A 26,961-nucleotide genomic window follows, 5' to 3' on the forward strand; every position below is an offset into this window, starting at 1 on the left:
TGGCCAGCTGACAGGGCAGCGCCTCACGTGCCCTGACAAATGGCTCCACGTGCCACCATTGTCCTAAGGAAAAGAAATGGAGTTAAGTAGTAATTTAGTCTTAATTGCCATGTCTTAATCTCAAATTTTAGGCTTCTAACCTAAGGAAGACATCGACAATTTATCTGGGTGTAGTAAGTATAGTCCTTAAACATTTAGTCTGGGCTATCTCAAGAATATTTTTCTCATCATAGAGCCCCAGGTGGGCATTTTAGCTTGGAAAAATTTCAAAATATCTCAAACTAAACCATCTCCTTTAATGAAGAAAAATCATATGATGGCTGTTACAGATCTTCAAATCATTGGACAGATGTAATCATGATGGGCCATCCTATTTCCCTTACAATAGAAAACAACTCCCAAATATTTAAAAATACTGGCAGCTGAGAAGTCTATTATATAAACTCTATTATAAACTCTATTATATGAAAAAAAATGTCTTAAATACAAGAGTTTGAAAAAATGCCCTTACTACTTTGTAATATTCATGAAAACACTGTTTTCATAAATATTCTGAAACATCTCTGACATTTTATATATTCAAATCTGACTAAAGGATGATAAATAAGAACCATATGCACCCGAGTAACCTAAAAATTCAACTTGAGCACAGACTTGGGAACAAATCTTTTCCATAATCTGGAGACTGCCTATATGAGCTTTTCTAAAGTTTCCCTTTATACTTCATCTCATAGAAGGAATCATCCTTCCATGGACCAATAGCACAGTGGGAAATAAGGACTGCATTATCTGCATTTAGCAGTATCGATGTATGCAGCCTGCAAGTTTAAGTGCATGGCTATCTGATTTGTTCACAACTTCAATTACAGAGTTGATGAACTAATTAAACAAGGCAAGGGCTAAAATACATCTCTGATACATTCTATGTTGCATCCATATTTCATTAGAGAGTAGCTCTTGATTATTATACACCTTACAGCATAGAGATACAAAATTAGCTGGAGGAACTGCCTGTCCATGGTGTGTTCTTGAGTTTATCCCATTGAATCCTCCTACTATGGAATCAAAAGTGACTAAAGTCAAAATATTATGGATATAAGGATGGATTCAAATTATTCATATATTTCTGAACAAACTGTTATAGTACCAGAATATGGACAACAGTTCATTATCCATTCCTAAAGTTACCCTAAGATTCCTTCTATGAATCTGTCCATGACTCATATTCATTGTTTAGATAACAATTGGTCTACAGTTAGCTAGATCGTTCCACTTAACCTTCTTATAGAGAAGAACCATTAATGGTAGCCCAAAAATCTTAGAAATGTGCCTGGTTTGGTTGACACACACACACACACACACACACACACACACACAGATGACAGTAAAGGCGTTGACCATTTGCAGTTATATTTGATCACTTCAGGGAAAATACAGTCATTGACCCCATAATTTAACCACAGAGTAATAGGGTGTTCTTTCCAGACATAAAATTCTAAGCCAAAAACTTACAGAACAAAACTAGTAAAAATAAGATGTGTGGTGTGTGTGCAATTTGTACATAGGGCAGAAAGAAATAAAAACCAATAAAATGTAATGTATAATTTTATTCTCAAGGAATTGACCAAACATCCTGTTTTTAAGACTACTAAAATTATTGCATTTTGTTGCCCAGAAATTAACATCTTCGTTTTCATCTTCAATAGTGAGACAGCTTGGTGTAAGGTGATTAAGGTGCTCACCTAGAAACTAGGTGACTGTGAGTTCTAGAGCTCAATCATGGAACCCAGTTGGATGACTTTGGGCTAGTCTTAGCCCAACCCACATCATAGGGTAGTGTTGTAGGGGAAGAACATTAGATTTGTTTGCTGCCTTAAGTTGGCCAAAAATATTTTAAAAGGGGAATACAAATCTAATAATAATAATAGATAGTAACATGCATCTTTTCATATACTTGAGTTGTAGTCTGCTGCAGCTATAAAATGCTTGCATTCTGAATGAAATTCCTGTTAACTACAGTGCATTTACATATATATTTTAAGTGGCTCTTAGCAAAATATTAACTGCAGACAGCTGTCACCTTTAAATATGACTATAGCTATATTAATTAACATATTTGATTAGACCTAGGAAAGAAAACAAAGTAACATTCACTATATAGCTTCAAATCAAGGATAGTACTACTAACCTGTTGGGGAACAATATTATCTTTGTAGCTAGGAAGAATCTTCAGAGTGACACTACCACTAATACTCTTCAGGAGTTCTTGCAATTCTTTTGGATTGTTTCCAACTTCATGACCATTAACCTCTTTAATGATATCACCTACATGTAGGAGACCTTGTCGGTCTATCATTCCTCCATGAAGGATTCTTGCAATCACCAGGTCATTATTCTCCACCCTAAATGTCACACCCTAAATGAACATTTGAAGGGCATCAGAGTTTATCTCTGAAACATTTATACCCATTTCAGAACTAGAATCTTAACACTGTGATTTCTTTTTAGTTGACATCACATAAGAACTGTTAAAACTTGTACACTGTTATGATCCTGAAATCCCAAAGCAAAAGAGGATTTCATACAAGGAATTAACTTATAAATATGGATTTTCACATTTTCAACTTACTGAACACAATTATTTTAATCTTTATCTAACTTATTAACAAATTTATTCATCTACTCTATTTACTAGCTGAAGAACATGCATAGAGATATGAAAGCAAATCTTTAGCATTTCTTCTCCCTGAAGCATATCATTGTTTTCAATGAACTTGATTATTCCTTCTTTCATATACACTCACACATAAAAGCTTGCAGTCTCACAAAAGCACTGGACTGCCTCAATATATAAAAACAGATATTTAAAGAATTATGCTCACTACATGTTTATATTTTAGTGTCTATTCAAGAAGTATTTTGCCATCTTATAATTTTAATTAAAGAAACAACACAGACAGATTATTCAAGTCTGTCAAATACATTTCATATTGAAAAGGGAAAGGGGAAGTCATACTTACCAAAGGCTCCCCTGCTCTTTTATGAATACCAAGTATACGAATAGCATCTACTGGTACTATCTGATTGTTCACTGAAGCATTATTTATTTCTGGGCTAGAGGGAGGAGATTCATAACACTTTGATGCCACAATATCATGAGCTTCTAAGAGTGACTGTAAATAGAGAATGGATGAGATGATACATTTAATACATTTTTTTCCAGGTATAATTGGCCAACAGTTACACTGAATAATTTGAAGGCTGTTTCTTCACAATCCAGAATGGTCCTACAATATTAATAGGGCAACTTCTCAATTTTATAAACAGCAACTACATTATATGATAAACTCTTTTCATCATACAGAGAATTTTTGTACAGACTGCTCATTCTAGCATGTTTTCTTCAGCGCAAAACAACAAATGTGATCTAGTTCAGAAGAAAAGCTAAATTATGCTCTAATCTGAATTAAATTAAATAGAAATGATAATTAAAGTTATTAATCAATCAAAATATATTTACACTCCAAGACCAAAAGCACCTGAAGTTATATCAACTTCAGTCTAACATTAACACAATCGTTTTTAGATCTGGACCATAAAGTTGTCTTTAAAAAAACCTACCTATTTTCATGTTTTACAGCAATTGAATAAAAATATATTTACATACAATACCAGAGTTGGAAGGGAACTTGGAGGTCTTCTAGTCCAACCCCTTGCCTAGGCAGGAAACCCTATACCGTTTCAGACAAATGGCTATCCAACATCATATTTAATTCTTAAGACTAGAAAATGTACTTACCAGAAAGTGTGGCTCCTTTAATATGCCAGCTAATTCGGCAATATTTTCATCCTTATTTATTAATGGACTGATGTCTTCAAGAATCTCATTGACCAGCTCCAGATTGTTATCACTCACAGCCTCAAGTCTGGAATCCTCTAATCGTTCATGAGCCTATGAAAATTAGAATAAGTCATACTAACAAGAAAATGGTTTTTGATTTACCATTGATTTTACAATGCTTACTAGGTATTTTGATAACAACTCAGCTAGACCAATTATATTGTACTTTCTGCAAATTGTTATTTCATGCAGTGCAATTTAGGATTTTTATCTTTGCTGCAGGATCCTTGAAAAAAACAGCACTTCTGTTAAATAAAGCATGCAAACATACTTTTCTGAATAGTTGTTTTTGCTCCTAGTAACCGAAGTAAAATAATAAGGTTAATACACAGCCTTTTGGAAATAGTAAGGCACAATTATGCTTCAGATTCTGGTAGAGATTCTTACCACAGGTAATATTTGGGTTATAAAGACTAAATATCTTACAAAATAAAATGTTTCATTGAAATATATGTATCAGTATGAAATAGGTGTATGCTGAAAAGTGACCTTCTTAGGGTAACCAAATTAGCAAATTAGAGTCATTATTATTTTACATCTGCTTCCTTATGGTGCCTATTTTTACCATAGAAGTCTGATTTTTTTGTTTTAAAAATGCATAAGGACACCAGTTCCTAAGCCTTGAAGCATTACTTCAAGACTGAAAACTCAATATAAAGTAAATGAGACCAAGGAAGTATAAATCATACATACTGTATCCAAATTAGCAAAAGCAAAAGGATTTTTTCCCCAAAAGTTTATCTTCAGCTGAACCACAACTGAGAACACAATAATAAATATCCACATTTATCTTTTTCGATCTGATATCTAGAAACATGGGGGCAACTAAATTCAGGTCATTCTTTCATCAGGTCAGGGTAGAGAGTTCTTGACTTACAACCACAATTAGGAACAAAATTCACTACATAGCAATCATCAAGTGAGTCATGCCCATTTTTATTATCTTTTTACTGCATTATTAACTTGTTAAGTCTAGCTTCCCCCATTGACTTTGCTTGTTGGAGCCAGCTGGGAAGATTGCAACTGGTAGGCTCATGATCTCAGGATGCTGCAATGAATGAAAATGCATGCCAGTTGCCAAGCAACCAAATTTTGATCATGTGATTTTAGGGACATTGTGAGAGGTGTAAATGTGAGTCACATTTTTCAGCCGCACTGTAACTTTGAATGGTTGTTAAATGAATGTTTTAAGTTGAGGATTACATAAATAATAATTCCCCTTTTGGAGAAGAAACTGCCATTCATCTATTAAGTGTGTACAGGTAGTCCTCAACTAACAACAGCTGAATTAGTGCCTATTTAAAGTTACAACGGCATTAAAAAAAAGTGACTGATGACCTTTTTTCATACTTATGACTGCTGCAGCAGCTCCATAGTCATGTGATTTACATTTGGCTGTATGGGAACTGACTCATCTTTATGGTGGTTAATGTATCCTCGGGTCAAGTGATCCCCTTTTGCAACCTTTTGACAAACAAAGTCAATGGAGAAACTAGATTCACTTAATAATTTGTTACTAATTTAACATCTGAAATGATTCATTTAATAAATGTGGCAAGATAAGTTGTAAAATGGGGCAAAACTCACTTAACAAATTTCTCACTTAGCAACATAAATTTTGGGCTCAGTTGTGGTCATACATTGAGTACTGAAGAAACACAATATTGAAACTTCAAATTATAACTCACCATGCATATAAACATCTACCCTCCTTTTATCTTTTCACATGCTATTTTTGATACAACAAATAAATGAATTTAATTAATGAATTTTTCCTGAAATCTAAAAGATGAAGTTAAGAACCGTGGTGGTAGAGTGGTTAGAATGCAGTAGAGCAGGCTACATCTGACTGCTGGTTGCCAGCAGTTTGGCAGTTCGATTCTTGCGGGCTCAAGGTTGACTCAGCCTTTCATCCTTCCGAGGACCCAGATTGTTGGGAACAATAGACTGTAAATCACTTAGAGAGGACTGTAAAGAACTGTGAAGCAATACGTAAGTCTAAATGCTATTGCAGATATTTAATGGTTGCTCAAGAATTACCACAGCAATTAAAATAATTACGTCTGGAGGGTCCTCATCTGATCCACTATATGATCAGAAGAATGCATTCCCAATCTTCATACCCTTATACATATCAGATTATATTACCTCATAAACTAGATACCAGCAATGTGTATGCCACTGGTACCCCTAATTCAGCCTCCCAACTCTCTGAAAATTCACAAGAAGTCATTATTGATATCTGGCATTATCATATAGGGCAGTGATGGCTAACCTTTTTCTAAAGGTGTGCCAAAACTGTGTGTGCTATCGCATGTGCATGCCCACCTACCTGCACATGTGTGAGTGACCCCCCCCTCACACATGCATTAGTGACTCCCGGGCGCAGGGGGGAAATTTTTGCCCTCCCCAGGCTCCAGAGGGTAAGAACCTGGGGAGAGCAAAAAAAATGGCCCAACTGGAAATTCAAGAATGAACTTCCGGTTGGGCCATTGGGCCTGTTTTTCGCCCTCTCTAGCCTCCAGAGGCTTTCCTGAAGCACAGGGAGGACAAAAACAGCCTCCCCTGGCCCTCAGGAAGGCTGAAAATCATCTGGCCTGGGCATGCATTCGCGCTGGAGCTGAGGGCTGCCATGCCGGCAAATATGACTCCGTATGCCACCTGTGGCATGCGTGCCATAGGTTTGCCATCACGGATATAGGGGTTAGGGCTGCTATTGTCATTACCAATATTTTGGGAGGAGGGGGTTAGGATGGACATGGGGAAAAAAATTTCCAGGTAGGATCTCTTCCTCTTCTTAATCTAAAAAATATTTAGTACCCCCCACACACAAACCCCTCCCATTGTTACAATTCAATAATTTTTTATTCTGCAGCAGTGCACTCTTGGGATGTTCTAGAGTCCCCCGCAGCTTACCCTTTTCTCGAAAACTATTCCATAATCAATTCTCCTCATGTGATACAGAAGGGATTTCCAAGGGGCTAGTTAGTGTACCCGAGAAGGTGAAATCACCATTTGGAAATTAATAATTTCCATTATTAAATATTTATATATTTAAAATAAATAAATATTTCATACCTTAGCAAGTGATTTTACAATAGGATTCTCCATGATTCCTTTCAAGAAAATAAGGTCTATTTCTTCAGCTCCTGATGATGAGGGTAAATCAGTAAGATTATCCAAAACCTGCTGCATTGCTACTGAAAAGAAACACAGATAAAATACTTCAGACTTATTATAGTAAATATATAAATAATTAAAATAATTAATAAAAGTGACCAGCCACTTAAAGGCCAAGCCCCAATTATTTTCTCCTTTAATGGTGGTTTGGAGAGAGATTTTAACAACTAAAAAAAAAAACACTAAGAAATCTTTTGGTCACTTTAAAGCTAACAAATTTACAAGTAGTTTTTGGCTTAACGATTGTCCTGTTTAGCAACCAAACTTATGATGCCCCTGAAAAAATATCTTTATAACCAGCCTTCCCAATGACCACGGCAATGATGTTTATATGGAATGACTGCATTGCTTAGTAATGGAATTGCTGATTCCAATTCTAGTTGTTAAGCAAGGCCTAGCTGTATATGGGATAAATATTTGAGCATTCATAAAACTGGGACTGGGTGATGGCTTTTCAACCGTTTCTTTACCTACTTTTGAGACAGAAAAACATCAATGTGGTAACTTCCTTACAGGATGGAAAAGATTGTAGAAAGGTGGAGTTAATCCTGTCAGTTTCCATTCATTGCCTATTAAACAAATCTAGATACACATCAGACAGTTATGAATTGTTTAAGTATGTAGAACAGGCCTCTTAAACTGGCGGCTACATCACATGCAGGCCACGCCCATCCTGGTTCCGCAAAGGCAAAAAATACATCGCAATACATCACGATCCAGCCCATGACGCAATTGAGTTTGACACTCATGATGTAAAGGACATAATCCTTTAAAAGTGCCAATCAATGTATAGCAACCCATGTGTCTATTTATAAACCACAATTTATTGAAAAGTAAAGAAGATGTTGAAATATATATTATGAAAGTAAATAGCCTACATTAGGGTGTAGATCTACATGCTGAGATAAGATTCCATACTTCCATTACTCAACTCAGTTTCTAAGTTCAACTTTACTGGTTTAATTGTAATTACTGTAATATAAGGGGGGGGGGATGCTTGTAACTACAGGTAGTCTTTGACTTTGTTTAATGACTGTTTGGAGATAATAGTTGCCTCAGAAAAGGTGCTTTACAACCCATAAAGTACTTCTAGCCATCACAAAATGTTGCATCCTCTGCCCATGGTCACATGACTCCATTATGGAAACTGACTGACATTTTTTTTGCCATTTCTAGTATGTTTTGCAAAAAAAAACCCACCCTTTCAGGAGAATAGGTTCGCACTTACAACCTTGTGATTCACTTAACAACCATGTGATTTAGATTTACGACATCTTGATTCTCTTAATGACTGCCATAAAACATCCATAAAATTGGGTCTGATTCTCAATTTACGACCATTACCACTTAATAATTGAAATTCCAGTCCCCATTGCTCTCATGAGTGGAAGATTACCTATCACACTAATTTTATCCTTCAAATGTATTTAATTTTGTATGTATGTGTAAGTGCAATAAAGCAACTTGCATATAAAAAGTGCTTGTGTAAAAACAGGTCAAGCCAAAAGCACTGGACCAGAATGGTAGTTATTGATCCTCAATAGTGATTTAATGTGCATTAATGTGCTTGCATTAATTTTTAACAATGATTAATAATTATGACATCACTGGAAACAAAGCACAGTAATTGAGTATAGCAGACATCCCTAGGCTTGCTTTCTGTAGTGAACAGAAGCAATCAGAGGAAAAATTAATTACCGTTTTTAAAAGACAAAGCACATCAAACAGGAAATAACGAGATTGTTAAAAATAAAAGTTTCTACAATATTGCCCATAAGGAGTACTTCAAAAACAGAACTTCAAGAGCTCATGAACCACTTACACATTACCTTCACAATAGTTTTTACTAACTAACACTAACACCTACGTTCTTAATATGTCCTCGCTTGAAAGGAGAAAAATATTTTCTGGAAAAATATTACTAAGTAGAAAATTTTAACTATGTGGTACCATTCTTAAAATAAACATGTATCATACAATAAAAGCTTTTTAAAAACGTTGCTATAACCACACTTTACAATCAATGCATTCCCATCTCCTTCTAGCAAACAAGTTCTCTTTGAAAAGCTTGTGTAGGAGGCTAATGACAGTTACATTATGCTTTTAGGAATTCTGACAGCATTTTTTCTTTAGTTGATAAGCCAAGATTGTTGTCAACCATACTCAAATTTCAGGAACATAATGCACTTTTATTAATAAAAAAATGAGGAGTAGCAGTTGTGTAGGTAGCAGCAAGAAATTCAAGTTCATTATCTAGATTAAAGTCAATAAATTGCATAAGAACTGTTTTAATAGTTGGGGCAAACTCACTTCAAAAAGATGCATACAAAATATTTCTCACATTTACTTGTACAATATCTAAATTTATACACAACTCTGAGGTAATAGAGTTGTTTGGGAACTTTAAAAAGAATGTTGGTCCTTACCTGAATGTTTCTTTTCTGTAGAATTGAGGGAGGGGCTACGTGTGGGTATTCTCAAAGCCTGATTGGTCCAAAGTCTGCCAGGCAGTCAAGTGTAGCCACTGGGGATTAGGACCCCCTGGCACAAGGGGGATCTTCCCCCTTCCGGATCTTCTCCGGAGGAATCCTCCACAGGGGAGAGATGGAGAGCTGGACAAGGTCCGCAAACCAAAGCCGTCTGGGCCAATGACGAACTACTAGAATGATGTCTGCCCTCTCAACTACTACCTTCCTCAGGGTCCCCGGGATGAGTGGGAAAGGGGGAAGGCATAAAGTAGCCCCAGACACCATCTGCTCCTGAGGGCGTCCGTTCCTTCCAAGCTCTGAGCCAGGAAGTGTGACAAGAATCTCGGAAGATGAATGTTCGCTGGGGTTGTGAATAAGTCCACCAGGGGCGTGCCGAATTGGTGAGAGATCTTTTGGAATACTTCGGGCTGGAGCTGCCACTTGCCATGGTCGATTGTCATGCGACTTAGCCAGTTGGCCTGGTGGTTGGCCGTGCCCTAGATGTGCTCCGACACCACTGATGCCAAGTGTCTCTCCGCCAAGGATCCAAGCTTCAGGGCCTCCAGCCATAGACTCCTGGAGTGCATGCCCCCCTGACGGTTTATGTGGGCTTTGTGGCAATGTTGTCCATCAAGAGGAGCACATGCCGGCTAGCAATCGAGTCCTTGAAGTGTGGGAGGGCTAGGCGAGCTGTCTTTAGCTTTAACCAGTTTATGTTGTGGCACAGGTCTGAGATCGTCCATCGACCCTGCACCAACTTGGAGTCCATTAGGGCTCCCCAACTGAACAAGCTCACATCTGTTGTGATCGTAACTCAGTCCTGCTCCCAGAACTTGGATCCATATCGCAGAGCCGGAGAAAGCCACTACCTCAGGTACAGACGTACTTCCACTGGCAGAGGAATTGTCTTTAATGAATTGCTCATTCATTTGCGTTGGTATGGGATGAGAGCCCATTGGAATGTAGATGTGCCCAGGGCACTATTCCTATGCATGATACCATCTTACCTAGGAGGCCGGCCAATGTCAGGATGGAAACTGAACGACTTGCGTGTACTTGACGCACCAGCGATTGAAGACTGGTGAGAAGTTCCGGGGAAAGACGGACCAGTCCCGCCTCTGAGTCTATCACCACCCCCAGATGAAGGATTCAAGTTGTGGGCAAGAGATGACTTTTGGGAAAGTTGACAGAGAATCCCAGGGGCTGCAGTCTCTGGATGGTAGAGGTTGTGAATCGCCTGTGCATGTGAGTGGGCCTGAATGAACATGTCCTCGAGGTAGCATTGGAGTCTCACCGGGGTGGATCGTAGGTGATCCGCCAATGCTGCCAGGACCTTCGTGAAGGTGCATGAGGCTGAGGCTATGCCGAAGGGAAGGGCACGGTACTGGTAGTAGCGCCTGTTGTGGGAGAATCTTAGATATCTGCGATGGACTTGCAGAATCGGGATGTGGACGTAAGTCTCCGTTAGATTCACGGATGCAAGATAATCCCCCCGCCTGATACCCTGGAGGATAGATCTGTAGACCAGGTGGGAATTGAGGCATTTGTGGTCCAGAATTGCCCTCCATTCCCCCGAGCTCTTCGGGACAACAAACAGTTTGGAGTAGTTACCCAGCCTGTGTTCTGCCTTCAGAACCAGCTCTACTGCCCGAATGTCCAGCAGATGATAAATGGCTAGTCATGAAGCGGCTCCGGATCGGGTCCCAAGATGGGGAAAAGTTCCTGAAGAACGTCGGGGCAGAAAGAGATATTCCAGGCGCAGGCCATTCCTGACGGTCGACCTGACTCAGGCGTCTGATGTTATCTGGTCCCACTGATCCACGAGCTGCTCTAGGCGGTTGCCTATGGGGAGACTCAGATTGGAGTCATTTCCCCTTGCGAAAGGGACGCCCCCCCATCCCCCATGAAAAGGCTGCCTGGACTGGCCCTGGTATCCCTGTCCTGGTAAAAGGGCCATTGAGCCTGTCTGTCAGATCTATAGGAAAAATACCTATGCTATTGGTAGTCTGACTCGGGTGCCCTGTAAGGAGGTCTGCGATAGGAAGTCAGGCAAGTGTCTGGTTTTTTAGCATTAGAAGGTAGGACCTTTTTCTTGTCTTTGTTGTCTATGAGAATCGGGTCTAGAGATTCACCAAAGAGATTAGTGACTTATTGTCCATCTGCCAACTGCACAGCCAAAGGAGACACCTGGAAGTCACCAAGGTAGATATGGCTTGGGATGCGTATTTAACAGAATCCAGGGTGGCATCTGCAGAAAACTGTGTGGCCCAATGATCTTCATGATATGTTGCAGAAGATGCTCATCCTGGACAGGAATGTATTCCTGCAACTGCCACAAGCACATGACGGCTGTGCGGTTGAAGTAGGAGGCTGCTACAATAGATTTAATCACCCAAGCGGAAGTGTTAAAGTTCTTATGTAATGTAAGTTCCTCTTGCCTGTCCTCCAGTTTCAATTTGTCGGCTGCATCCCATGACACTACAGAGGAAGCAGCTAGGGCAGCTACTGGTGTGTCTACAGCAGTAATTGCAGGGCCTGGAAGAAGGCCTGCTCCATGTTGTAGAAGCAGCTATCATTGATCCCGGGGTTGGGAAGGTGGAAGGGCGGCCCACTGATTCTTGACCACCTCTAGGAATATAGTAGTGTTGGAAAACATCGCCAAGTTTGGATCCCTTGGCTGGGAAACCGCAGGGTCCCCTCTCCCAATCTTAGTGGTCTTTCTGGCCTTGTGTAAAAGAGTTTTAAACATGAAGAGAAAAGACCAGGGAAGGCCAGGGGATCAGGGGGAACTGCGACTTGGTCCTCTGAGAACCCCATATCCTGTTGGGCCTCTTCCCCTAAAATGGAACCCTTGCTAACCACTGATGCAGAAGGAGGCCTGGCAATCTCCTGCTTGTGGGTACTGGAGGAGGACTGTCTAGTCTGGTGATCCACACGAGGCCTACCCTCGCCTTGGGGCACGCACTCCCTCTGGAAATGGCCATAGCTATGCCTTTAGTAATGGCTGAAGAAATAAGCCTCTTGATACTCTTGGGGAGAAGTTCTAGGTCATCAAGCTCATCCTTAGATGGTCCTGTGAAGGGTGGAACCTGGGAAGCAAGGCCTGATGGTGGAAAGAAATCCCGAGAAGAGCCCTCCAAGGGGTCGTCCCTGACTGTCATCGGAGGGGACGGTGAAACCTCCTGCCTAGTCTGCCTATTTGGCCCAGCAGGGGAAACCGAGGGAGAAGAAGGGCTGAAGCCTCTAGGAAGGAAACCAGACTGGTGAGAACCGGACCTAAGAGGTGACCTGGATCTATTCAGCCTGCTGGGGGAGCTGGGCCTGGTGGCTTGGGCCTGCTTCTCCACCCTGGCAATTTGTTTCTCCAGGGCTCGCTGCAACCTTTGCTCATCCCTAACTATGGCTCTGGAGAGGCATTGTGCAGCCGGAGGCTTAGAGGCCACTGTCCTGGTCCTAGGCCTGCCCATCACCCCTTCTGTGACTTGCCTTGGGCCTCCATGGAGGCCTCTGCTGTTTCGGGCCTTGCAACCGCCATCGCACACTCACATGTTGCCTCAGAGTCAATCTGGGCCAATGGGGATGGCTGCTGGTGTTGCGGCCCCGCGGGAGCTGATTTCAGCTACCAAGGACTGTCCTGATGCCTGCCGGCCTCGATTAGTGGCCGTGATGCAGGCCTGACGCTCCTCCACGTGTGCAGAGAAAATGCGCCTCCACGTGCGCAGAGAAAATGGCCACCGGAGACTCACCTCCAACAGCCACGGTTCGTCTTTTCAAGCCACAGCTTGCTTTTTAAAGCTGCGGCTTGTCTTTGAAGTTGCAGGCTGCTGCGCCGCTTCTCCACTCTTTCCAGGACTGTGCAGCCACTCCCATGGATCTGCCTGAAGGGAGCCTGTCACCCCTGCTTACCTAGGGACTGGACAGAGCTCCTGAGGCCCCAAGGTAGGAGGAAATTGCCGGAGCGGCTCTCCTACCCCGATCTGAGACAGATGACCCGGTCTCTGAGGGTTGCACCTCAATTCAATTTAGAATTTTAGAAATAGAAGCCAATTAATTGAATTTGAATGAGTATAATTTTCCAATACTTTTCCTCTAAGGGAACCAAAGCCAGTGCTTGGACCAAAGACTGAGAGGAAACTGGGAATCAACAGGGAAAGGAGGATATTAAAAGAAATTTCCCTCAATCTTTGGACCAATCAGGCTTTGAGAATACCCACGCATAGCCCCTCCCTCAATTCTACTGGAAAATGGGTGAAATTCAAGTTCCAGAAATTGTCAACTTATGCTGATTGGGGAATTCTGGGTCTATACATCTTTAAGTTCCTGAAATTGATAAACACTGTTCTAGGGTAATAGCAGTGGCTCAGTGGCTAGGATCCTGAGCTTGTCGATCAGAAAGGTCGGCAGTTCAGCTGTTCAAATCCCTAGCACCCTGTAATGGAGTGTGCTCGCGTTACTTTCCCAGCTTCTGCCAACCTAGCAGAAGCATATAAAAATGCAAGTAAAAAAATAGGAACCATCTTTGGTGGGAAAGTAACAGCGTTCTGTGAGTCTTTGGCATTTAGTTATGCCAACCACATGACCACGGAGACATCTTCGGACAGCGCTGGCTCTTCGGCTTTGAAACGTTTAGGGTAATATCACTGTATTGGCTAGAAACTAGAATTCACAGTTTCTTTCCAAAGTTCATTTAAAGCAATAAACTTTATTTCCATAACTCAGCCAAATAGGGAACAGACTTATTTTTAGAATAAACAAATAGATAATCAAGCCACAATATTTAAACTATTGGTGTTCTCCAATACATCCAGTACATTTAAGCATCTCCAATGCTTAAATACATCCAGTGATGAGAGAAATCCATCCTCTATATTTAACCAAAGGACATTTCAGTAGCTGCCTTCTTCTTATTTTAAACCAGCTTTATTTAAAACTAGCTTTACCTACACCAAGAGAAGAAAATCTGGGTTCCCCATTGATTTTGCTTGTCAGAAGGTTGCAATAGATCAGGGGTGTCAAAGTCGCAATGACACGTTGTCATGTGACATATTGCAACTTTTCCCCCTTCACTAAAATGGGGATGAGGGTGGCCAGCATATGATGCATCCGACCCACAGGCTGCGAGTTTGATACCCCTGCAGTAGGTGATCACATAACTGTGGGACAGTGCAAGCGTCATAAATGTCAACCAGTTTCCAAGCCTCTGAATTGTGGTCACATGACCATGGGGATGCTGCAACAGCTGTAAGTGTGACAAGCACTACCTGTATTTATTTATGGTTCTACATTTAAATAGATTTAAAATAATTTATGAAATGTTTCCAAGAAAACCATCAAGCTCAGAGAGCACAAAGGATCCATTTATTTATTTATTTATTGTAATCCTGCCTATATTATTTTGTTCAAGGTAGTGAAAATACCCAACACACTTTAACCCTGAGTTGAGCTGAGAAAGATGAAATGGACTGGCCCAACATCATCCACCGATTTTCATGGCTAAGATGGGACCGGATCTCACAGTATCAGTTTTCTAGTCTGATGCCTTAACCACTAGACCAAACTGACTATTCCCACTATTTCCTTTCTCAAGGCTAAACATTCCTAGTGCCTTCAATTTTTCTTTTTGCCCTTTTCTGCATGTGTTCAGCTTTATCTAAACCCTTTCCCAAAATTAAACCCAATGTTTGATAACAAGAGTACCACTGTGGAACAACCAGTATTATTTCCATCATATTTAGTTTGTGATGAACTACAATTTCATGATCCTTTTAATGTCCTACTACAAAATCATGTATCATGCATCCCACCTCTGTGCATTTATCTTCAGTATGATTTTCATTTCTCCATACTAAATTTAATTGTTACTTTTAGCCAATTTTTCAAAAAGTATCAATATTGTTTTGGATTTTATTTCTGGTTTTTGAAGTATTATACAACTTTATATCCTTTATAATCTAATAACCATTTCATTCACCTCTTCATGAATAAAAGTGTTGAAGAACAAGGATTCAGAAAATTGCTTTGTTTCTATTTGGAAACCATTTTTGGATTTTTTTGCATGAGAAAGATAAAAATGAAAGTTTGATTTTGGGTCTCGGTGATAAGATTTGTTATGATTAATATTGGGTATATTTATTCTTATTAGACTTATATTCTTTAAACCTATACTTTAAATTTATGTTTAAACTTAAGAGTAAAAGGGTTTTTATTATATATATATTAATGTTATTTTGATTTATTAATTTATATATGTTACATGAAGTTTTTATGTTTTCGTTTCAACTTAGAATAAGAGGTACTATATATTTGTGTCTGTCCTGAAGAAAATAAGAAGTCAATTCCTCACTTTTTTTCTTATCACTTTTTCCTTAGTTCCCTTTTTTATTCCCTCCCCACAAATTTTTCCTGTTCTGTTATTTTATATTTAATTTAATAAAATTGTTCAAAAACAAAAGAATGATTTAAGATGGAACCATCTACTGGTACGTATTTATAATTATTTTTTGGATTATGACAATTGTTCATAAAATGTGACTATCAGTAATAAGACTCTAAATTGGGACTTAACGATCAGATTTTTGGCCCACCTAATCTAGCAGTGTCAACCCAGGGAGCAGCTCTGCTCCTCTTTTATCTGGAGATACCAGGGACTGTAAATGAGGGATGATTCTGAAATCAAATCATATTTTTGTTTTGTAACAGATTTTGCTATTGGTCCAATCCTAATCCAAATACACCAGTGGTGCGTTCCGGATCCCGTTGCAACCGGTATGGTTGCAACGGGGCCTGGTGTCCTCCACATGAAGGCGGGCGCAGTGCTTGCATGCATCTTACCTTCCAGTGATGCCTCTGCAAGCTTCCACGATGCTCCAGCTGCTCGGCGGAGTGTTGCACAGGCGCTATAGGAGCTATACGCACCGGTGCTGCGTGCAGGCTCCGGTACGCCCATACCGGAGCGTACCACCTGCAACCCACCACTGAAATACACTGAGATGAAACCATAATGCCTGTTGCACTTCATTCCCAGTAAAATAATTTGGACATGCTTATTATTATTTACACTGATTTCACAACCTTATGTTAGATTGGAATTAAGCTTTTTCTTTTTGCACCAGACAGTACATATTATCAATAGGCAAGGTTGATATTTACATTGCGTACTTCATTTTTTTAACTTTCAAAGATTCATCAACAGGGCATATAAAGAGAGAGCAATCCACAATACATAAAAATCAACTAAAAGAATGCATTTCAAAAATAAACAGTGTAGCAATATAACCAATAGCAGAACAAATATAGCAATTCCTTCCTTATAAAAACTTGATCTGGTCTCAACTATTCAAATAACCTTCTACAATCCCTTATTAGCCATAGGTAGTTAGGAATCATAGGGCATGAAATTCAAAACATTGAAGAAAGGGTGACCAGGTTGCCTCTCTCATTCTAATTTGCAAAATACCAGGTTTTAACTTCAGCCACACCATAGTTTCTCCACTTCTCAGTTTGAACTACCCAAATAACATCAACATGTCTCTCTGAATTCTATGGAAGAGTTCGAAACTCTATTTTTGCTAAGTGTTACAGCTGAGGTCAAGAAGGCTAGAATTCCTGTGGTAATTACAGCTTCCTCTGTTTTGTATAACTAAGAGTCTGGTTCAAAAGTCATTATGAGTTTTTGCCTTGGATGAATCATTCCTCAATTGTCATTTTATGTTACAGAAGAATATTATGACCATAGTCCTAACTTTGTTTAAACAAGGCACACTCCCTTTGTTTGCAATGCAGACTTATTGTAATAGTATGCGGAAGGACCTTGAGAGACTGAGTAAAGAAACATTACCACAGGAATTGTTAGATAAGAGACGGCATAGGTGCTGGGGCGGGGTTTGCTTGACTTGCAAGATTGGTGTCAGCCTCATAGGATTAACTAGATAGGAAACACAACCAGATGAGCTAATTCTACTTCATTGTAAAATTACATTGACAAAAGCTTTCAAGTCTGAGTACAATCCTTCCACGCCCATTTCCTTTACAACCCAACTTTTTCCCTGAGAGTGACTTCTAAGCCTCTTACACCACCCATTATCCAGTTGTGGGCTAAGCTGTCTGTTATCTGACCATTTCCTTGGCAATGTATCTTTGCCCAGTCTCCCAAGGTCCTTCTTCCTACTACCACTATAGTTATGTACTATCCTAAACCATTATGTTAAATCCTTCATTTATCTTTTCTTTAAATAATGCTCTATTATAAATCTCTATGTGTGTGTGTCTACATTTGTGATATAAATAATTACCAGCTATTTCCAACTAGAAATAAAAAATAATTTCAGTCTGATGCCATTAAGAAACTAGAACATACCATACTAGCAATCAACAATTATTTCTCTATAAAAGAAAAATAAGAACTCCTTAAAAAGCTAATTTTTGGAATTTAACAAAATCTTTCTGAATTCAGCAAATTCTTGAGTGGAGCAAAATTCCATGTTTTTTTTCTTGACAACAATATGGAAATTGTTTACCATTGATTTTCTCAATGTTTTTCTATGGTAAGTCTAGCCTATTGCTTCTGGTATTTCCTGTGGCTTCCCATGCGTTTTTCAGTTATGAGCCATATTCAGCTAGGTTTCATGGAATGTAAATAATCTTATTAATTTAACATCCACTAAACTTGACAAATGTACTTCAATATAATCAGTATAATCAGATTCCAAGACATTGTAGCAATTGTCACTGTGTTAATTGGTTTGTCAACTTGAGCTTATATTCTGAGTTATACAGCAGACTGAACAGTTTCTTATCTGACAATGATTTACTGCGCATGACATAATACGTCACACATTCTTTTACTTTCCTTCTGATCTTCCGTTCGCCTGCCGAAGGAGGTGGGCAATATAGTTCTTGCCAAAATGTAAGATTTAGATAGTAAGATTTGTATTTTATTTCTTTCATATTAAAAGTTGTTTATTAGAATATGTTCTCAGGTTTTATTTTCTGCTTATCTGGAAATATGCTGCTTGGAAAGCCGACAATTCACACCTTGTTAATTAAAGGGGGGAAACTCCCTCCTTCACAAATGATAGCAGAGGATGGTTAATTTACGCCTTTTTCCTTGTTAGCTATCTCCAAGAGATAAGCGACTAGTCTAATTAGAGAGAATGATTTACAATCGACTCAGGACCAATTAAATCACTTTTTAACAATGCCGAAGAAAAAAAAAGAAAAACAGAGATGGAACACATTCCGAAGGCTCCCTCCCCTCTGATACAGAGGTAGAAAATTTTTCACGCTGGCTTCCAAGTTTCCAAACTTCAGCAGCCGGACCGAGTGGAGAATCTGCCATGGGAGAAAAGTCTCAAGAAGATAAAGCTGTTTTTGAAGAAGACGTGTTCTGACCGAGGTCAATGATACTCCCTTCTGATTATGCATGCTCCCAAATATCTCCAAGAGATTTTGAAATGTTCAGGGCTAAACCAAAGCTTTCATTGCCGCTAGAGCAAATTCACTTCCAAGCAGAAAGAGAAACTTATGAATCTCCCGACTTCTGAGCAAGATATGGAAAGCTATCGTAATAAAATAGAGTTTTTTGAAAATGAGCTTCTCCAAGCCAAAAGAGCTTTTTCCATGCTCAAGTCAGAGAAGAGAGACTCCCATGCTTTTCAAATTTCTGAATACGCCATATTGCCTTCTTCTCTAAAGCCTAAGACACACCCCCTGGTGGTTACTGTGTCAGGCAAATCAGAACAGAGAGATATGCACATGTCACAATTGCCACGTGATCTCCTTTGTTCTCAAATATATGCCACGCAGGCAGAAATATTGCAGCCAAGAAGTGAAGCTGCACTGCCATCTCCTAGCAGAAATAATTTTCTAAAAGAAAGAGACATGCATTTTAAAATTGACAAGCATTTTCAGGCAATGCAACAGACTCTTTCAGAAATGTCTGTAGGCCATTCAAGTATTCAGGCTGATAGGCCACAAATGCATTCCCTGACCCAATTTTCAGCACCTCCTGCACGTGCCCGTCGAGATAGAACAAGGCAATATTTAATGCAGCAAAGGGAAATGTCTGCCCCTCAAGCAAGCCAAGTTAATTTTGCTGCTCAAGCATCAACTGCACCTGTAATACAGAGACCACAGGTCTGATTACAGCGCCCCCTGGTTCAACAACCAGCATATTTACATGCACAGCAAATTGCTCAAATGCATATTCCTCAACAGGCATTTTCTGTCAATCCTTTGACTGGTGAGTCCAAATTGAAGATGTCAGGACAGAATTATAAAGCCTGGATCAGTGAGGTTGCACTCTTGCTTCGCAGAGAAGGTACCCATTGTATGGTGTTCAATCCTCCTGCCCAGCCATGGATTCCTGCAATAAGAGACTTAGACACTAAGGCTTGCACATTATTAATGTCCATGGAAACTGAACTGCAGGTTATTTTTTCACCTAATGCAACAGCCCAACAAATTTGGGCCCATTTGGAAGATTGCTACAGGCCCATTTCAATTGAATCTTCATGTTTGCTCATGTCTGAGTTCCATGGTTCAAAGTTGAAACCTGGTGAACAAATTGGTGGACATTTGACCAAACTGAAAGGAATGAGAAGTGAATTGAGAGAAAGAGGCCATGTTATTGATGATATCCAAATGATCAGCATTATCATTAACTCATTGAATTATGAATGGAAAGATGCCATTCCAAAGATTAACTACGTGCCTATTGCTCAACGCACTGTTAATAATGTATGCAGACTTTTAATTGAGGAGGAAGCTATCAAATTAGCCACATCACATTTGCAACGGCCGCCAGCGTCAAGAGCTCCAGCTAGACGTACCTTCTGAGGAAGAGTCCATGCTCCAAGGATGCCAAGATGCTACATCTGCAACCGTATGGGACATGACACCTGGGATTGTCCCCAACGAGTTCCAGCTCCCGTCACATAGCAGCCCAGAGGAACAGACTCCAGAGGCAGAGGTAGAGGCGGAAGACAAGGTTGTCGTGGTCCAAGGCGTGATCCACAAACTCCACTCGCAACATTGGCCATAACCAATGTTCCACAATCTGACCCAGAGTACGACAGACGTCTTTTGTGGACTTTGGACAGTGGGGCAGCTTTAACATTACCTACAGAAAGGAACTTTTCACAGAGATGAGCGAGCCGGAACCCGAATATCGAGAATTGTACTCCTTCTCCAACCACCCTTGTAAGGTCATGGGAAAAGGAACTGTTTACGTTGAAGAGCTCGATACATTCATCCCTGATGTTTATTACATACCTTCAGCAACCAGTAATTTGCTTAGTCAAAGTCACTTGTCTAGAGAATTAAAGTTCCAGGTTCTCCACCTTGAGAAAGCAAGTTACATAGTTAAAAATGGAGATATTGTTGCTGAAACCATGCTGATTGATGGTGTTTATTACTTAAAGCCAAGAGCACAGGCAAGTATGCAAACTCCAAAAGGGGACAGCACAGGCCCAGAGAGAGTTGGTTCAGAGAGAGAACCGGTTGCTACTCCAAAGGCTCCTAAAGCCAACAAACAGAGAAAAAAGAAGCAGGTTGCTCAGAGCAAGCCTGAGGTTCCTCATGAAACTGTTAATGTTGAAAATTCACTAACTGGTAAACCTTTGCATTCCAGGTGTATCCACAAGTGGTATAGAAGATTGGGGCATGCCAGTTTCCATGTTCTTAGAAAAATGCCGGAGTTCGTAAAAGGTTTGGATCTAAGGTGTTTTTGGATTGTGCAGTTTGCAGGAAAGCTAAATCCAAAGCAGCTGCCATTCCCAAACACGCTACACGCCTGTCAACATGCATTTTTGATTTGGTACTAACATAGTGGGTCCTTTCCCACCAACAATTGGTGGTAGAAAGTATTTTCTGACAATTGTAGATAATCATTCTAGATATGATTTGTATATCCTATGAGAGAGAAATCTGAGACCTTTCAGATCTTTAAAGACTTTGCAGCTTTTGTTTCTACCCAATACCAAGTTCGCATCGCCAGAATCCAGAGTGACCGTGGTGCCGAATTCATGTCTCAGCGTTTCCAGGACTGGATGCGTAAGAATGGAATTCTTCATCAGATATCCGCTCCATATACACCGGCTCATAACGGAGTCGCAGAAAGAAGACAAGGGGTTCTACAAACCATGATGCATTGTCTTCTAGAAGATGCCAATCTCGGTAGCATATACTGGGGTGAAGCTATCAAATATGCAAATTACATTGTCAACCATACTTGGAGCAGTGTAATAAATCAAACTCCTTTCTACATGATGTATGGCTATAAGCCTGATCTCAAGAACCTCCACATTTTTGGTTCATACACTATGGTAAACATTCCCTTAGATCAAAGAAGAAAAGGAGGTCCAGTAGCAAAGAGACTGAGATTTATGGGTATTGATGTTAATTCAAAATGGAGCAAATTTATTGACCCTAAACATGTAATTGTCATTTCACAATCTGCTAATATTGAGGAAGATATTGACTGGTCCAGGATTCATTCCAATGATCCTGGAGTTTATTTTCCTAGAGATGATGTTACAGCCTGATGACCAATATTCACAGGCAGATATTCCTTCTACCATTTCTTCACAACCTGATGTTCCATCTTCGCAAGCCGCAGATGCTGATGCTAGCGACGAATGTGAGGACGAGGAAGAAGAAGAATGGACTGTTGTTCCGAGACGTTCCAAGAGGGTCACAAAAGGAATCCCTCCACAATGATATTCGTGGCAACTGACAAAAACACCCTTGCCTTTGATTTGCAATGTTACACTTCCTCCTGATACATTCACACAAATCAAGCAGCTTCCTGATTCCGAGCAAGACAAATGGTATGAAGCAATGCAGGATGAAATGGACAGTTTAAAGAAACTTAATGTATTTACACCTGCAAAACCTCCAGCAAACAAAAAGGTCATTGGCACTCGATGGGTCTACAGAATCAAGTAGAAACCGAATGGTGAGTCATTGTACAAAGCCAGACTTGTAACTCAGGGTTTCGCTCAACGTTATCCTGAGGACTATACAAACACTTACCAACAGTCAGAACTGAGAGTGTAAAAATTGCTTTAACCACTGCAACTATTCTTGGTTTAGAAGTTTTCCAGTTTGATGTGGACACAGCTTATCTACCGTATTTTTCGCCCTATAAGACGCACTTTTTTACTCCAAAAAAGAGGGTGAAAATCTGGGTGCGTCTTATAGGCCGAATGTAGCCACCTGGGCAGTGGTGGGTTTCTGCTGGTTGGTCAATGAACGCGGAAGCCCCGCCCCTGTCACTCACTCGCAAGTCCTTGGCGTTTTTTTGCATCGGGGCGGGCCCGTACTCACTAAAGCAAGTCCGGGGAAGTCCTTTGCGCCAGCTGGAAAAGGTCTTCACTTCCCCCCCCCCTTGCAGCATGCCCCATGCAAAAAAATGGCGAGATCTCTTCTGAGAAATGTCTTCTCGGGCTGGCCGGATCTCTCTCCAGATCTTGCGGCTTTTTCAGGGTTTTCTTTTAAAAAAAACACCTGTCCGAACTATCTTGAAAACCTGCGATGTTGCTTTGGGAGGGGGCAGCCTTGGAGCCTGCAGCTTTAAAACAAGCCTTTGCACAGCTGCCCGTCTTTCCCCTCTGAAAGCAACCTCGCAGGTTTTCACGATCGTCTGCAGAGGCGTTTTTTAAAAAGAAAACGGTCTTTTTTGGGGGGGAATGGGCTGTGCATGTAGGAGCTGGCTTTCAGGGCGCCCTGAAGCAACGCGCTCCGAAACAGCGGAGCCTCGTCCTTTTTAAGCAGGCAGCAATCAGAGAGAAGGCGCGCTGCTTAAAGATTGCCTGCTTAAAGATCGCCTGCGAGGGAGATCCCTCCCCCCCCAGCGGAGCCTTGTCCTTTTTAAGCAGGCAGCGATCAGAGAGAAGGCTTAAAGATTGCCTGCTTAAAGATCGCCTGCGAGGGAGATCCCTCCCCCCCAGCGGAGCCTTGTCCTTTTGAAGCAGGCAGCGATCAGAGAGAAGGCTTAAAGATTGCCTGCTTAAAGATTGCCTGCAAGGGAGATCCCTCCCCCCCCAGCGGAGCCTCGCTGGGGGGGGGAGGGATCTCCCTCGCAGGCGATCTTTAAGCAGGCGATCTTCGGAGCCCATCCACCGGGGGGGGGAGGGATCCCCCTCACGTTCCTCATCTTCCCGGATGGGCTGGTAAGGGGACAGAAAAGGTTGTTCTCCAGTTGGGACGGAGAGAGGGACAGACAGACAGAGACACAGAGAGAGAGAGAGAGAGAGACACACACACACACAGAGTGAGTGATTGAGTGAGTGACAGACAGACAGACAGACAGACAGACACACATATACACAGAGTGACAGACAGAGAGAAAGGGCAGAGAGAGAAACACAGAGAGATAGAGAGAGAGGGAGGGAGAGAGAGTGAGAGACAGACAGACACACACATGCAGAGTGACAGATGGAGGAGGGAGGTGAGAGAGAGACAGAGATACAGAGATAGACACACAGACACACAGAAAGAATGACAGAGAGAGACAGGGGGAGGGAGAGAGAGACAAAGAGCTAGACAGAGAGAGACAGAGAGACACACACATACAGAGTGACAGATGGAGGAGGGAGGAGGGAGAGAGACAGAGATACAGAGACAGACAGACAGACACACAGAAAGAATGACAGAGAGAGACAGAGAGGGGGGAGGGAGAGAGAGACAAAGAGCTACACACAGAGAGAGACAGACAGACAGACACACAGAGAAACAGAAAGAGAGAGAAAGAGAAAGAAAGGCAGAAAAAATGAAAAAAGAAAAGAAAAAAAAGAAAGTGGGAGAGAGAGATGAAAGAAACAAACAAAGAAAGAAAACCTATGACCACAATTGAGCCCAAAATTGAGTGGCAATTGAGCCCCAAAATCTTTTTTTTCTAGATTTTCCTCCTTTAAAATTGGGTGCGTCTTATATTCCAGAGCGTCTTATAGGGCGAAAAATACGGTATATGCTGACCTAGATGAAGAGATCTACGTGACAGGACCTCCAGGATTCCGACAGCAAGAAGGGGATACCTGGTTCCTGAACAAAAGTCTTTATGGTCTGAAACAGTCAGGTTTAATGTGGTACTTATGTCTTACTGACAAACTAAATTCAATGGGCTTTATTAAGTCCGGAACTGATGAATGCGTGTTCACAAAAAGATCTAACAATGCACATGAGATAATTCTTGTTTATGTTGATGATATTGTTTATATTGGTCCAAATAAGAAAATGAGTGAAATTTTTGCTAAAAGTTTGCAGAGATACTTCACATTGAAATATTTAGGTCACATTAGCACTTACTTAGGTGTTCAGATTGACAAAACACAGAAGGGGTTTAGTCTTTCACAAGAGGAGAAAATTGACCACATTCTGCATCATTGCAACATGAAAGATGCTAACACAACAAAGACACCCATGCAAACAGATTTTCACAACTTAACACATGAACCAAGTCCTGAATTCAAGGACCAAACACTTTATCGTTCAGTCATTGGGTCACTGTTGTACATTAGTAGTTGAACCACACCCGACATTGCACTTAGTGTTAATCTCTTATCACGACACGTAGGTAAGGCAACACAATTTCATTGGACATGCGTTAAGAAGTTATTGAAATACCTGAAACACACTAAACACATGAAGTTATTGCTAGAACACACTGATTATGCAGAATTATGTTGTTATGCTGATTCTGATTGGGCAAGTGATAAGAAATCACGCAAAAGTACTTCAGGTTACATGATGTTCCTGAATGGATGTCCTGTTTACTGGCAAGTGAGAAAACAGTGTTTTGTTTCGTGTTCATCTACTGAAGCTGAATATGCTTGTGTTTCAGATGCATGTAATTCTCTAACATGGTTTGATGCTTTGATCACACGTACGATTCGACCAATCACCGTGATGGAAGATAATGAATCGGTGGTTTATATTTCTGAGTCACATTTTACAGGTTCTAGGTGCAGACACATTGACATTCGTTATTGAAACGCAAAACAGTTAAGCAAGGTTTTGTTAAATTGCAATATGTATCTACACATGATCAAATTGCTGACATGCTCAACCACTTCCAGCAGCTCAACACGAGTATCTGTGAAAGATGTGCCTTATTTGATGATTTGATGATATCAGCCCAAGTGATAAAAGAAGGGGTGTCACTGCGTTAATTGGTTTGTCAATTTGAGCTTATATTCTGAGTTATACAGCAGACTGAACAGTTTCTTATCTGACAATGATTTACTGCGCATGACATAATACGTCACACATTCTTTTACTTTCCTTCTGATCTTCCGTTCGCCTGCCGAAGGAGGTGGGCAATATAGCTCTTGCCAAAATGTAAGATTTAGATAGTAAGATTTGTATTTTATTTCTTTCATATTAAAAGTTGTTCATTAGAATATGTTCTCGGGCTTTATTTTCTGCTTATCTAGAAATATGCTGCTTGGAAAGCCGATGATTCACCCCTCGTTAATTAATGCTTTAAAAATAATTATTATATAATGGCTTTAGAAAATGACTGGTTTATATTTCTACTGTTAATGGATTTTTGCATGCCATCCAGAGTGAATTTCCATGATATGGACAGTTATATAAATTTGATTAATAAATACTTATTATATAATGGCTTTAGATAATGATTGTTTTATACTTCTACTTTTTTATTTGATTATTGTATGCTACCCTGAGTCACTTTTCACAAGATGGATGGATATATAAATTTGATTAATAAAGTAATTAATAAATAGTAATAAGTCCAATACATCTTTAGACTATGATTTGAATTCATAGTTCAATGTAGGTTTCAATATCAATATCAATTTGATTAGTCCTGCTTTATGCATGAAATCCAGCTGGGTATCCTTGGGCCAGTCACTTTCTCTTAGCCCAACTCATCTCACAGGGTTATTGTTGAGAGGAAAATAGGAGGAGGAAGATGTGTTGGATATGTTTACCATCTTGAGATTGATAAAAATAAAAAGTCAGGATATAAATAAATAAGTAAATACATGCATGCATGCATATGTACATGGGAGCAATACCCATTTAATGGCAGGGTGCAGGTGGGAGAGAAACCTCAGCTTATTTTGTTAAAGCTGGCAAAAAACATTGACGACGGAAGTGTGCCATCTTGCCCTGCCAGCTCCGGGATCTGCTTGCCCCGCGCACTCCTGGTGGGCTCCCCACTGATCTGGGGGCACAGGACACCCTGGAAAGGCTCCTGCCGAGGGGGCGGCGTAGCGGGGGACCCCCTGAGTCGGCGGCAGCCGGGGGGCTCCCCGCATCGCCCTAGGCACCGGGAGGCAAGAGGGGAGGCACCGCGGCGTCTTCGCGATGAGGCAGCTGGAAGAAAGCAAGATTTGAAGGACACAGCTGCTGTGTGGTGAGGTGGAAACTTTCCCCCGTTCCCTT

At 40.6% G+C, this 26,961-nt stretch overlaps 1 protein-coding gene across 8 annotated transcripts in view; it reads right to left on the reverse strand.

The window, feature by feature from the left end:
• PALS2 (protein associated with LIN7 2, MAGUK p55 family member) overlaps nt 1-26,961 on the reverse strand; it is a 65,550-nt gene that overhangs the window by 21,114 nt on the left and 17,475 nt on the right. For 4 of the 8 annotated variants that reach the window (XM_081971430.1, XM_081971433.1, XM_081971434.1 and 1 more), the window contains exons 2-5: nt 6,980-7,098; nt 3,800-3,952; nt 3,021-3,173; nt 2,189-2,416 (exon numbers count right to left, since the gene is read on the reverse strand). In XM_081971430.1, coding sequence (XP_081827556.1) covers nt 2,189-2,416; nt 3,021-3,173; nt 3,800-3,952; nt 6,980-7,096 — 651 coding nt within the window. In that variant the 5' untranslated portion in view covers nt 7,097-7,098. Of the gene's footprint in view, nt 1-2,188; nt 2,417-3,020; nt 3,174-3,799; nt 3,953-6,979; nt 7,102-26,961 lie in introns of all 8 variants that reach the window. The other 4 variants (XM_081971432.1, XM_081971431.1, XM_081971428.1 and 1 more) reach the window with 2 other exon arrangements.

The sequence above is a fragment of the Natrix helvetica genome (genome assembly GCF_964273705.1).
Source record: "Natrix helvetica genome assembly, chromosome: Z".
Classification (NCBI taxonomy): domain Eukaryota; kingdom Metazoa; phylum Chordata; class Lepidosauria; order Squamata; family Natricidae; genus Natrix; species Natrix helvetica.